At 35.8% G+C, this 14,984-nt stretch overlaps 1 protein-coding gene across 1 annotated transcript; it reads left to right on the top strand.

Moving 5' to 3' along the window:
* On the top strand, positions 1 to 13,646 carry POLR1F (RNA polymerase I subunit F). Its single transcript, XM_519541.7, has 4 exons — positions 1 to 310; positions 4,150 to 4,291; positions 8,821 to 9,029; positions 10,378 to 13,646. Exons 1-4 carry the CDS (start codon positions 57 to 59, stop codon positions 10,787 to 10,789), a joined length of 1,017 nt encoding a protein of 338 aa, XP_519541.5. The 5' UTR covers positions 1 to 56; the 3' UTR covers positions 10,790 to 13,646.
* Positions 13,647 to 14,984: the final 1,338 nt, after the last annotated feature.

The following is a 14,984-nucleotide window of genomic DNA, read 5'->3' as shown; positions in this document are numbered from 1 at the left end:
GGACCGGCGATTGTGCTTGCGTCACGGCGCGCGCCGTGGGAACCTTGACAAGCAGCATGGCTGCGGGTTGCTCAGAGGCGCCCCGGCCAGCGGCGGCTTCTGATGGGTCTCTGGTAGGGCAGGCTGGCGTCCTGCCTTGCCTAGAGTTGCCGACTTATGCCGCTGCTTGTGCGCTGGTGAACAGTCGCTACTCATGCCTGGTGGCCGGGCCGCACCAAAGGCACATTGCGCTGTCGCCCCGCTACCTTAACAGGAAACGCACCGGCATTCGAGAACAGCTTGATGCGGAGCTCCTTCGCTATTCTGAGAGGTACCGATCTCTTTGCCTGTTCCTTCTTTTGTGCACGGGAAGTAAAGCAGGTGGATGTGCTGACGACGCAGCAGAAAGGGGCAAATGGCAAAGGTCGCATTGTCCCCCAGAGCTTAGCCCCCTGGATTTCTAGAGTCGCGATCCGTCCCTCAAGGCCAGTACCGCTCTGGTAAAGATCTATACAGGGTGCCTTTCATAGATAGAGAAGAAAGCTTAAAGATGAAGTTCAGGTGTGGGCGGAGGGAGTGGAGATTCTTGCTCCAGAACCCTGGTGTGGGGGTAGGAAAAGACCAGGGATCTGGAGACCTAGTAGGCCCAGTTCTGTTTGGCATTCAACGTTTCATTTATCCCCTTACGGATGATGTTTTCTCATTTGACAATAAAAATTTGGTTTGCAGTGCTTGAGTAGATTCTCATTCCATAGAAGATAGCATATGAAGCATTAGTCCAACCGTTCTATTTGTAAAACATGAAGGACCTTTTTTGTTGTTGGATCTCACTCTGGTAATTTCCCCATTTTCTCTTCTCTTGGACCTGATCTGGGGATTATGAAAATGCCATTAGTTTAGCGGGATTTTGTTGTTTTTGAGAAGATTTATTCAGTCGAACTAGTGAGCCTGTTGCTTTGGGGAGAGAAAAAAACAAAACGTATGCATTTATATTACGGTATTCAAAAGTGACTTGAAAACTTAGAATTACACAGGTGTGGGGCGGGGGGCGCGGGCATGTGCTTTAGTATTCCTCTGGACTATACTTTGGTTCAAAAGCGGGGTTCTAAAACTAGAGTGAATGGATTCTCTAGGGATTCATGATTGCCCTTCAGGAATTCCTATGTGAAGTTCCGTGGGCACTGCATCGGAAGTTTTTATCAGTTTCTTAAGGGATCCTGGACCTCCACGCATGTCTAGAATCTGCAGATTCTTCCAAGCACCCATATACACTTCTTGTATGTTTATATTACATACCGAACACTTGAGATACAAAAACAAAAAATAAAATCTCTGTTTCAAGGAGCTTTAAGCTGTAGTAGAGATACAAATACAAGCCAATAAATAGTAAAGTGTTAAAATTTGACAGAAATCTAATAAGATAAGGAGTGTAGAATTTGGATCTTGGGACCTTTGAGAACAACTTGATTGAAGAGGGTACTTTAACATGGTAACATTCCAGGCAAAGAGAGTGGCATAAACAAACGGATACTGGATGTGAACTGGTATGCTTTGCCCAGAGAACTGTATCTATTATATAAGTAGAATAAGGTTTATGTCAGGGGAAAGGCATTGGATGCCATTGGAGAGGGCAGGGGGTCACAGATGACTCAGAGAGGATGGCCATTTTGCTTTTCCCTTCCTGCCATCGCCAGTTTTTGTTATTTTGGGGGTAAGGTGGGGTTGTTGTTGTTTTTCCTTTTGTGTTTCTGTTTTCTTAAGCAGGGTTAGTGCTCCGTCCTCTCAGTCCCTTTAACCCTGAGACTTGGCACACTTTTGAGAAAGTAGTACTTCTCTGCAGTCCCTGGCATATCAGATTTGCAGTTTAAGAAACAACATTTACTTAATGGTTAGCTACCAAATAGGATGAGAAAGTGGACGAGGAGAGGAATTAAGATAATGTTATAATTGTCCAAGAGAAAATGATTAGAGAGGATGGATTTGAGAAATTAAAGGATATACAAAGTAGTCATAACATTTGGAAACACAAGCAACTATCTTGTTTTCTGTAACCAGTACTGCCTGCACTTGACAGGCTAGAGGGGGAAATCACGCAGAGTGGCTCTGAACAGATCTGGACACCACTCCTTCCATATTACTTGGGTATGCTGTTTATTCAAGTGCAAATCAGGCACCACACTTTGAACTATGCATTACTATTAAGGGACAAAACATTGAACATATAGTATTAAAGAACTGAAGTGAGGCTACCACCTTGCCCTGATACCTATTTAGGATGGTATCTGAAAAACAAAAGTGAAGGAGGAAAAAGTATATAGTGTTGGGTGCCTGTGTTCACATATCTGATGACTTTTACCAAAATCCCCCTTGAATTTATATACTGCTAAGTTCCTGAAAATTTTAATATATATTAAAACTGTGCAAAGATGACTTTGTGTTGATGTGTTTTAAGAGTTAAATTAGGTGCCTAGCTATTTGTAAATAGATTTGTCCTTTTATTCAAAAGTCAGAGCGAAGGACATTTCCTCATTGTATCAGACTGTCCTGTACATGACAGACTCTTTTCTTCCCTGGCTTCTGCAAAGTTTGTGATAACCATGACTAGTATCACAAATTTCCAAATGTCCCCCCTTCCACCAGGGGACCACAGCCCTCCTTCCCCTTGAGAATCACTCTGATACTTGAGAGACAAGGCTTTGATTAGCGGAAATAAAGTCTTGATAATTTGTTTTTCTGTCTAGTATGGCAGTTAATTTTCCTTCCTATTCTCTGTTTTCTGTGTCCCTAACATTGTCTTAGTGATAGGATGATTCCAGCTTAGGAATGCCACATGCGGAAATTAAAACCTCAGAAAATTGCTTTCCCGAGTAAGACTCTGAGTTAGGGTTTTCCTAATTTGGTAGTTCTTAAAGTGTATTTTCTGTGGCTTCTGGCTGTTTTACTAAACAACATCTATTAGGGATAAATTCTTTCCCTTATTTTATGTGAATTGTTAGAAGTGTGAGTTCAACAAAAAATATTCTTTGCTATCAAAGGCCTTAGAGTCATGTGTGAAATTCAAACATATATACAGATAGGTTCAGTACAATTAGATTAAGAACAGTGAGAAAGTTGGCCTATAGGAGTAGAGGAATGATTTCAGCTTTGCCTGGGGGAGTCAGGGAAGTTTTCTCCAACAAGTAGTGGGTGTGGTAATGAAGCCACCAGGTTTTGTTTGTTTTGTTGTTTTTTGTTCCTTTGTTTGAGATGGAGTCTCCCTCTGTCGCTCAGGCTGGAGTGCAGTGCTGAGATCTCAGCTCACTACACCCTCCGTCTCCCACCACTAGGTCTTTCTCCTTAATAGTTATAATTCCTTAAAAGCTAAGAAATAACAGTTTGAAAAATAGTTGTCCCTTAATCCTGACTGTTACATTTGTAGACTAAAGTGTCAGTCAGTTCCTAAATAATGTAGTTGTATTAACATTTGCATTTACTATCAACAGTTGAAGTTTGGGATTTTCTCTATTAAGTCATTGACTTTAAAATTCAGGGGCTTCGGCTTTAACCGTAATGCTTCCCTTGTTATACGCCGTCAAGTACTGAAATTCAGTAATAGTGAATAATACCAAAATTGCCTCTTAATCAGTCATGTCCACAGAGATACACATTTTCTTTGCTAAGTCCCTTCTTTCTATCCTAGTATAACTTGAAGAATTCAAATAGTCGTGCTAGGATAGAAAGAATGGGACTTGGCCAGGGAAGAAGAGTTGATTTACTGCTAATGCATTAATTGGGCATTTTGTTTCTGTGTATCTTGAGTCATCATTTTAACTTAGCCAACACATCAGAATCCATTGGTGAAATGGGACTACTAAAGTTGTTACAGACTAATCATATACTATTGTTTTTGACATAGGTGGTGTATTTAGGGGATGTGTAAGTTTTGGATAGAATATCTAATCAGTATGAAAATGGCCTGGTTTGAAAGAGTGCAGTGGTGCACACCTATAATCTCAGCACTTTGGGAGGCTGAGGCAGAAGGATCAATTGAGCCCAGGAGGTCGAGGCTGCAGTGAGCCCTGTTGATGTCACTGTACCCTATCCTGGGTGACAGAGCAAGACCCTGTCTCCAAATAAATAAATAAATAAAAGACGATAAAAGATATCATTTTCAACTTTTTCTTTTTACAGCCTTTTAGGTGTCCCTATTGCATATGATAACATCAAAGTCGTGGGAGAGCTTGGAGATATTTATGATGATCAAGGACACATTCATCTTAACATTGAAGCCGATTTTGTTATTTTCTGCCCTGAACCGGGGCAAAAGCTTATGGTATGTGTATCACTTTTTTCTAGCTCCTTTTGTATAATTCTATAATTATGTAACTTGGAACATTTTAAGAGATAATATATACCTTGGGACTCAAATAAATTGCTATTGTGAGTAAATAAATATTATTTTTAAGGAAAAATTAATTTGTATCGTTCAAACGTAGGTAAGTTTTTGAATATCCTCCTAAAACACATACATGCACACAATATATGTCCCATCCACTTTATTCTTTTCATAGTAGCAGAATGATTTTAAGGGCAAAAAAATCAATTATCATTATTATTTCAAACGTTCTCAATTCTACACAAATACTATTTCTTTATAAAGGATTCAAAGAATATAGCAGTATATGAAACAGGAATTCAAATGGGCCAGGGAGTAATGAAAATTTATCAATGACAGAGGACACGGCAGCCAGTCTGTGCCTTGGAAATGGAAGCTCTGTGGGAAAGGTCTTCCAGTTTTTCATAAGCTGGAAATGCAGATATTGATACGAAATCTGCTGAAATAGATCCTTTTTTACTCTTTACTTTCTCCTCTCTTCCTCCAGCAGTTCTCTGTGTGTATACACATGTTCGTATGTATACTTGTATGTGTGTGTATATGTTCTTTTCCTTAGCTGATAAATATTTTAATAGATCAGAACTGTTAACTAACCCTTGATATTGTTCATAAAAATATAGATCAATTTAACCATGACAAAACCCACAAGACACTTACAATTTTTTTTCATTTTTCAATATCAAATTAATACAAGTAGTATCCTTTGCCTGTTAAACTGGGATCTTATAACTGGACTACTAAAGTTGGCAGTAGATTTGTATTTGGAAATTAACAAACTTAACTTCCATCTACTTTGTGTAAATTATTATTTTAAATATAAACATGTAGGCCAGGCACAGTGGCTCACACCTACAATCACAGCAGTTTGGGAAGCTGAGGCAGGAGGATCACTTGAGGCCAGAAGTTTAAGACCAACGTGGGCAACATAGTGAGACCTCATCTCTACACAAAATAAAAAATTAGCCAGTCATGGTGGCATGCATCTGTAGTCCCAGTTACTCAGGAGGCTGGGGTAGGAGGATCACCTGAGCCCAGGGGTTCAAGGCTGCAGTGAGCTATGATTGCGCCAATGCATTCCAGCCTAGGCAACAGTGAGACCCTGTCTGTAAAAATACACACACACATACACGGAAATAACATATATACATGTACATGGAAATAACAGATTGTAGAAAAAGTATGAAATGAAAAATATCCCTTTTAATCTACCTACTACAAGATCCAGTCCTCAAATATTTTTGACCACCCACTTTTTCTTCAATTATTATTATTAATATTTGGTGAGATAAAATTTACATATAATAAAACGCACAGATCATATTGTTCAGTTCAGTGAATTTCGTCAGGTCTGTATACCATTCCATCTCCTTAGAAAGGATCTTCATGCCCTTTCCTGGCCCAATTCCTTCTCTTTATTGCAGATATAATTACTCTTCTGATTTTATCATAAGTTGGTTTTGCTTATTCTATAATTCCATATTAATGGAATTATTCATTATACATTCTTAAAATCTGCCTTCTTTTGATCAGCATGTTTTTGAGTTTCATCCATGCTGTTGTGTGTATTGGTAGTTTGTTCCTTTTTATTGCTCATGGTATTCAGTTATATGACTATATCACAATATAATTATTTGTCTTCATTGATGGATTGATTTCAGGCTGGGGCTTATATGAATAAAGCTATTGAAAACATATATTTTCAGACATATGAATGAAAACATATATTTTCAGACATATGAATGAAAACATACATTTTCATTTCTCTTAAGTAAATAACTAGAAGTAGAAGAGCTAGTTCACAGGGTATTTATATAAAACCACTGTCAGACTGATTTCCCATTCAACACTTCATTTACTCTGTATCGTTATTAACATTTGCTATTGTCCTTTAATTGTACTGATGGGCATATAGTAGTATCTCATTATGGTTTTAATTTGCATTTCCGTTTCCCTCATAAGCAATTTTTCATATATTTCAGTAAGAAGGGCCTGTTCAAGTATTTTGCCCATTTTTAATTGGGTTTTTGTATTTTTATTATTGACTTATAGCAGTTCTTTTTAGTCTTAAAATGAATTCTTTTCAGATAAGTATTTTGAATATTTTCTTCCAATCTGTGACTTGTCTGTTAACTTGTAATGGTATTATTTGATGAACAGTTACTTTTAATTTTGATGAGGTCCAATTTATCATTGTATATGTTTATGACTATTGCTTTCTGGACCCTATCAAAGAAATTTGTCTGCCGAAAAGTTGTGCAGATACTGTTCTGTCGACTTCTACAAGCTTTTAGTTTTAGCTTTTCCATTTAAGTCTGTGATCATTCTCAAATAATTTTTGTGTGTAGTGTGAGGTAGGCCTTGAGATGCACTCTCTCCTTCATGTAGCTTTCCCGTTGTTCTGGATTCATATATTAAAAAACCTTTTCTTTCATTGATTTTCTGAAATTGATATATATTTTAACAGCAGTTTTAGGTTTACAGAAAAATTGAATGGAGAGTATAGAGTTCCCATATAACCACCCCCTTTCCCCTATTATCAACATTAACTTGCATTAGTATGGTGCATTTGTTACAATTTTTGTGCCAATATTGATACATTATTATCAAGTAAAGTCTGTAGTTTACATTAGAGTTCAGTCTTTGTGTTGTACATTCTATGAGTTTCCACAAATGTGTCATGGCATTTATTGAGGTATTGCTCCTCACAAGAGGGCATTAGCTGCAGGGGTCTGCCTGCAGACCTTGACCTAAAAGATGGATGAATGAAACGTACACTGACACACAGATATTGTTTTGCCAGTACTGCTGAGTGTCCGACTGCCTACACACCAAGAGAGGTTTGTCACTGCCGCTGGCCCTGAGTAGTTCACACTCCAGGCATTTATTTCGTATACAATTAACAACAGAAGCTCTGAGTCCACACACTTTTGGATAATTAACATGGTTAAGTGAGTAGTTCTATGAATGATTAAAGCTCAGGTACCGAGGTTTAAAGTAAATATCACTGGGGGCAGTATCCCTGCCCCCGCAGAGGGCCATCTGACTTAAAGGTTAGTTAACAGAGGTAGGGTAAACAGACTTAACTGGGGAAGCCTCTATTGTCCCTAGTATTTACTCTGTAACTTAATGCTCTAAGGTAAGAACCGGCTGTCTTCGGCCTGTTCAGCTATTACAAGCTATGTAACCTTTTGGCCTTCCAAAAAGGTTTGTGACTATTCCCTATAACTTTCCCTAATATTTCCCTTTAATATTTCTGCCACTATCCTGAGTGAATCCCAACAACTTATCTTCCATTATAGTATGATACGGAATAGTTATCCTCTCCTGAAAACCGCTTGTGCTCCACCTATTCATTTCTCCCTTCTTCCCTCCGTTCCCTGTAATCCCTGGCAACCACTGATCTTTTTACTGTTTCCATAGTTTTGCCTTTTTAAAGAAGAAGAATAGAGTATGTATCCTTTTCAAATTGACTTCTTTCACTTAGCAATATGCATTTAAGGTTTCGCTATGTCTTTTTATGGTGAGAACTTATTTATCTTTATTACCGAATAATCTTTTATTTTATAGCTGTACCAGTTTGTTTATCTAGACCATCTGGAAACTACCAGTGGGAACACTAGACTTCTGATCATACCAGATAGGGAAGTTTTATTCCGTCACATGTGTAAAGGGTTGCTGATGTTAAACAGCATTGTATACACGTCAGCATTATTTGCAGTTTTATAATTCAGAAAATGTGAATTTTTAATATTTCTGAGTCTCATTTATATGCTTTGTATATATTGACCCTGAGAAGAAAAATAAGTTTTATGCAAAGTCTCATCTTAAAATCATATAGCACATACTTTTGTTTTAGTTTTAAAGCTTCTAATAATACTTTCATGATTTAGCCAAAAAATAGTCATGGTCAATATTTACATTTAAAGGGTAAGCTGTCTTCTAATGGAATGCTTGCATCATGCTAAATTAAATAATTAAAGAATGCATTTTTAAGCTTTGAAATTTGGTCTATTTACAGAAACGTAACATGGATCCCAGTTATAAAACGCATATGAGGTCTTTTTAGAAGTTATATGGGGTTTGCTTGGTTTCAATGTAGCTAAAGAGTAATAATGTCCTCCCTAAGGAATCCTGCAGTGGGGAGTTTAGATGGTTTTTTTTCTTGGACAGGGTGGCGGGGGCAGGTTAGTTTATCCAGTTAGAAAGTTAATGTGCCCAGTTAGACAGTTAATGTGCAATTACTTATATAATAAAGTTTGAGCTTTCTCAAAACCCAGTGGTATTCTAAAGTGATGTTTTGGCATGACATGTGGTAAGTTTTAATTGAGGTAAACTTTTTCCATATTAAATTAGACCATTAATTTGATGTTTGTTCTTTGAAGATTATTTGAAGCTTGTAAAGTTTGGTTCACCTTTTAACTTTGTGGATGTGTTCTTTATGTTACGCTCTTCCTTCTTCTTCCCAGGGTATAGTTAATAAAGTGTCTTCTAGCCACATTGGCTGTTTAGTACATGGGTGTTTCAATGCCTCCATTCCTAAACCTGAGCAGTTGTCAGCGGAGCAGTGGCAAACCATGGAGATAAACATGGGTGATGAACTAGAATTTGAAGTATTTCGTTTAGACTCAGATGCTGCTGGAGTATTCTGCATTCGGGGAAAACTAAATATCACAAGGTTAGTTTATCATTACGTAATTATCACTAGGTACTTAATTTCTATTTAATTCTGAATTTTAAAGAGAATTTTATTTTAATTTTAAAGAGAATAAGCCTCTCTAAAAATACCTGTTTATAGGAATATTCATGCTTTCAAACCATAAAGTCAATATAAACAATACTCTTAAGTAATCTGTAACAGTGCATCAAATAAATATTCTGAAACACAGACTAGCTAACTGGTCTGTATTTTAATATTTAATAGCTCAATTTTGCTGAGTATTTTCTATTTTGTTGTTAACTTTTTTTTTAAAGTTGACCTCTAAACTTGAAACTACTGAAAGCACAATTACCTTCCTAACTATTGGCCTGCTTTGTTTTTACACACAAAAAATTGTGTTGATTATTGTCTTCTGTGCCAGATATTTTAATTTCTGTATTATTCTGTATAGAAATTATTATAAGAATTAACTCTGATCTTGAGCTTGATTCCATGGGAGCCAAGTTTAAAGGAAGAAGGAGAGAGACAACTCTTAAAATGCTGCTATTGCTAATAATTTTTTCTGTATTTTGCCTTAAAGTTACAAGAGTATGGGTTGAAGTTCTGGAACAGCTGTTCAATTTCTGTAATGACAGAAATACAGTTTATATACATAATACAGCAGCCTCACTATTGAGCATTGAAATATGACTAAGTCTGACTGAGGAACTGAATTTCTAAAGTTATGTTTTTGGTAGTGATTAGGTACATGTGCCTAGTGCTACTGTATAAGACTGAAGTTCTGGAGAGAAAGCTACTTCATCGATCCATGTTTTATTTTAGTGGTGTAAAATAATTCACAATGTTAAAGTAATACTATCTATCTTAGTATCAGCTAAGTAGAACAATGGACTATTATTTGAAACAAGATTAAAATAGTAGACTGGAAACTCCATTGCTTTGATAAATACCAGATCATATTTTCTATTAGATGTCAGTGGTTTGGTTAATAAGCCTAGGTATTGTGGTGTTTAATGTTCAGTGACCAAATTTTTCTGAAACAACCCAAAACTTGGAAGACATGTTTTGACAAGATTTTCATGTCATTTTTATGTGTGGAAACAGTCTGGGAGAAGTTATTCATAAAGAAAGAATTTAAAATTTAATGTTAAATTTAACATTTTTCAATTTAACATTCAGCAGCCCATACATATTTTAGTGGGTTGAGGGATAACAGGATAGAATATTTGGTATTTATGCCATGGTTATGTGTCTTGTACTGGAGTCATTATTTAGAAAATCTTAGCCTGTTGGGATATCTTGATCTCAATTTGTTCTTTGTTTTTTGCTTATTGTTCTGTTAATTTTTTTAACTGTTAATCTATAGTTTACAATTCAAGCGCTCTGAAGTTTCTGAAGAAGTTACAGAAAATGGCACTGAGGAAGCTGCTAAAAAACCTAAAAAGAAGAAAAAGAAGAAAGACCCAGAGACATATGAAGTGGACAGTGGTACCACAAAGCTAGCAGATGATGCAGATGACACTCCAATGGAAGAGTCAGCCCTGCAGAATACTAATAATGTGAATGGCATCTGGGAGGAGGAGCCAAAGAAAAAGAAGAAGAAGAAAAAGCACCAGGAAGTTCAGGACCAGGACCCTGTTTTCCAAGGCAGTGACTCCAGTGGTTACCAAAGTGACCATAAAAAGAAAAAAAAGAAAAGAAAACACAGTGAAGAGGCCGAATTTACCCCACCTTTGAAATGCTCGCCAAAAAGAAAAGGGAAAAGTAATTTTCTTTAGTGTATTTTAAACACGATTCAGTTTTTAAAAGATCGATCTACATACAATAGATGAATAAATGTTTTCAGTGATATGAAAAGGTTAAGTATGCCAGTAGTTTACAAAACAGAAAATACTTAACTAGGAGTAGGAGGCTTTATATGCTAAAAATGATAAAACTGACTGTAAATTAATTTGGGGAAAGCCAGTATTGTTAAAGTACCATTTTATACAAAATAAAAAGCTGCTCTCACTGTCAGCTCTCATATTCTTCCAGGTTTTGCACTCTACATAAAATTATTTCTACAATGTCAAGACTAGCCAAAGGACTTTATAATACAATATTATATTACTAAAGAATGAGTTAAGTTTGAGATTTTGATGATTTGATTTTGTGTGTGTTTAATAGGCTTCACCTTATTACATGCTATTTTATTTTGCTTTTTTAAAAACTCAGGACATTAACTAATTTTAGGTTTTCCTTTATCATGGCTTTCTACAGTATTTCTATTGTTTAACATAAAATAGTTTGCCAAAGAAGTTTCTGAAGTCTTCACAGCTCTTAAAAGCCAGGCCAGTACTGACTGTGTGGTGGTAAATGCTATTCATTATTCTTTTCTTTCTTCCAAGTGCATGTGTGTCCTTGTCTTCTTAAGTCTGAGAGGTTGCTGGAAAGGACTGTTTTCTTGTACTTGTTCATTTGTGCCTCAGCCATTCTAGTTTTGTTGTGTGTTGGAGGACAGTCTAATGAAGACAGGATAAATGTGATTCTGACTAGTGGGAAATTTCAGATTACTTTTTAATGATTGGAATAGGCTATAAGATATTGTGCTGAAGAGAAAACAGTTGTTCTGTTCACTGCTTACATTGAGAAAATGTGGAATGTCTCTTGACTAATTGACAAAGTGTAATGAAATGACAAGCTGGTTGAAGCTGGTAATCAATGCATGGCCATATTTATTCATTTTCCACACACTTGACCATCTACTTTGTATAACACATTCTGCTAAGGCCCAGGGATACAATGGCAAACAAGATAGGTGTAGTTCCTTCCCTTGTGGCATGTCATAAGAGAAACAGATGTGCATATACACACAATAAATAAGAAAATTAATAATTGTATTAAGTGGTATGAAAAAAAGGGGGAGGATTGTTCACTCACTGTTACCTGTGTTAGTATCTGCAAATGCATGAATGGTTGAACTCCCATGTCAGCATTTTTGTTGCCATTTATTTAGTACCAGACATAGTGCTGGTCTCACAGCTTAATATTTGGTAATGAATAAATTCTGCTAGTGGTATATGTTGATCTGAACTTACAATGATGGGATATAGAATTGGCAGAGTGGCAGATGTTCACAATTGTCTACAAGTAGATGTGCTAGACAATGGAAGGATGCAGGCCAACCTCTCTGATTACAGTTGAGATTCATGTGACTATTGAGCCCTGGAAATGTAGCTTGTCCAAATTGAGATGTGCTGTCAGTATAAAATACATACCAGATCTTAAAGATGTACCAAAAAATGTAAACTATCTCAATTTTTATATTGGTGAAATCAATATGTCTTGGTATAGTGGCTTAAATAAAACAATTTTAGCCTTTCTCAGTTTATTTTTCTGCAAAAAGATTAAAAATTGTACATGAAGCTCATGTTAACTTTCTTTTGGTCAGTGCTATTTTAAAGGAAGTATGAGTTGAAAAAAATTTGAAATAAACTATATCATATTACCAGGACTTAATATAGTGGCATACCCAGGAAATGCTTAGTAAGTGTTCCCTTCACATTTTAAAATTTGAGTATACAATCATGTTTGACAATATAGAAATTTAATTTTTAGTGAAACAATTCTAAACCCCTTTTCCATAGACACCAAGAAAGATGCCAAATTTATGCTATTCCTGGAAAAATACATTGTGGCTTAGCAAATAAGCAAGTTCCCACGTTACTTTTGTTTTGCTTCAAGTAATACTTCTGCCAGTTGTGTTTTATGAATTAAACAGGGAGCGGCATGCTGAACTTGAAACTAGATTTGTTCCTGCTATTTTCACAATGTGAGTAGTTTTGAAAAGTCAGATCTGGCCATTTGTCTTTCCTAGAATAGCATAACTTTGTTCATTGTTTTTTTGTTTGTCTGTCTTTCTGACACAGAAAGACTGATGATGGTGTCCACTATGTATTCTTCAAAACATTTGTCACATGCTGCACTAACCTAGTCTATCTTTTCTATCTTGGAATTTGCTCATACAAACCCTATAGCCTAGACTAGATCCCTTACCCTCTCTCCAGTTCCTATCATTCACCCATTTCACTGTGCAAGACACCTCACTAGTCACCAGTGATACAGAAATGACTTTTAAGCAGTTTCTGCTCTTAAGGGCTTACCGTTTTGTCTATAAGATACACAAGTATAAATGACAAGTACAAATGACAATGAATGTTTAATGCTTTATGTTTAGTGTTTAAGCTTGTTGTTGGAAGAGCAGCATTTTGACCCTTGGAGAAGAAAAACTAGCTGTGGCATTCCAGGTGGAGAACCTGACAGAGGACTAAGAAGTTATCTAATGTAAAAGACCTCAGGCACCACCTTCGTATAAACTTTTTCCAGACAAGGCTAAATGTGCATGCTTCATAACCATAATTCTTATTTTTCTTTAATAAATATTTTTCTACTTGTAACACTGTGCATTATTTCAAACTGTTTACCTGTTTGTAAAGCTTGTCTCTTAATCAAATTTGTCTTGACCAAATAAGTTTCCTGAGGGCTGGAATTATGCCTTAACTATATCTATAGTATTTAACAGTGAATCCTTTGTATAATGAAAGCATCAACAGATAATTTTAAATTGATAAATAAAAAGCACAGTTTCAAATGGTATCACTTTGCCTCTGATGTGATATTATTATTTTCACTTGTTTCAATAAATGCATCTTTTTTTTTTTTTGGCCTATATGTAATGTGGTTTTTAAGCACTTTTATCACCTTAGTGTGTCAGGGATAGAATACTTAAAAATGACAGAAATTTGATCTCTTTTAATTTGTTTTATGCATTCACCACATGGGTCATCTTTGCCTTTTTTTCCCAAAAAGTAGATATTTTGTTACAAAATCAATATATGTTTAAAAATTCATATAGTAAAAGTATATACATCTTCCCACTCTACCAGTCATTAATCTCCCTCCCTATTCCTCCCCACACCACACACACCCACTTGGCAATTCTGCTTCCAGAAATAACCACTATTGTCAATTCCATGTGTAGTTTTAGAGATTTTTAAGTAGTGAATTGTAAAATGTTTTAAGACATGTGGAATCAAACTACCTGCACTTTTTGGGTCTACCCTATTTTATAGTAAATGTCTTCCCATATGAATATATAGAGGTCTTCCTATTTTTAATGTTTGCAGAATTTCAGTGTATAATTTATTTCATTTCCCAAGGATAGATATTTAGGTTTGTATTTTCCCTCTTAAAAGGGTATTGTTAACATTTCTAAAAGCTTTCATTGTTAGTTGAATTGCTTATTTCCAGCTGTATTGTACATTGTGACTTCCAAAGGTAAGCTCTGATTCCTACCTTTAGAAATGGAGGTATTTCAGGGGGCCAGTACATAGTTCAGTTTTAAAAAATATTCTTAAAAAATATTCTTTAGGCACTTGAAATGAATAGTTATTTTTTAAGTAGAAAAACACTTTTAAAATAGATTTTATATATCATACAGTGAGAACAAAATTGAAAAATAATGGATAATTCTGCACATTATGTGATTTTTTGTGGTATTTTTCCTGGACAATTCATGGAAAAGTTCAACCCATCTTCAACTCAGAATATCACTGGCTCTCCTTACTAAACATAAAGATCTTCAGATGTTTGGTCTAAACTCTTTTCTCATCCAAATCTCCGCTTTGGCAGTAGGAACTAACTTCATGGCATCATTTTGTCTTCTACTTCTTTGAAATAAATATTTGGTACACTGAATCACCTTAAAGCCCAGTTGTTTTATCTGAATGCTAGACTTGTTCCTACTTATTCACATTGATTTCATAACTCGTCCTGAATATGTTTGAAAATTTTTAGTAAGACAAAAATTTAGTAAGTTATAAAATTGGAGTAATTAGGGGGGGAAAGGCAGAATCAACAAACCTAAGTCTACAACCAGGATTTCAATAGCAAATAAGCTGCAGTCTGTATAGTTGTAGGTAATTAGTTCCACAT

Source organism: Pan troglodytes, chromosome 6 (genome assembly GCF_028858775.2).
Source record: "Pan troglodytes isolate AG18354 chromosome 6, NHGRI_mPanTro3-v2.0_pri, whole genome shotgun sequence".
In the NCBI taxonomy this organism is placed as follows: domain Eukaryota; kingdom Metazoa; phylum Chordata; class Mammalia; order Primates; family Hominidae; genus Pan; species Pan troglodytes.
This window is presented reverse-complemented; position numbering and strand designations above follow the sequence as displayed.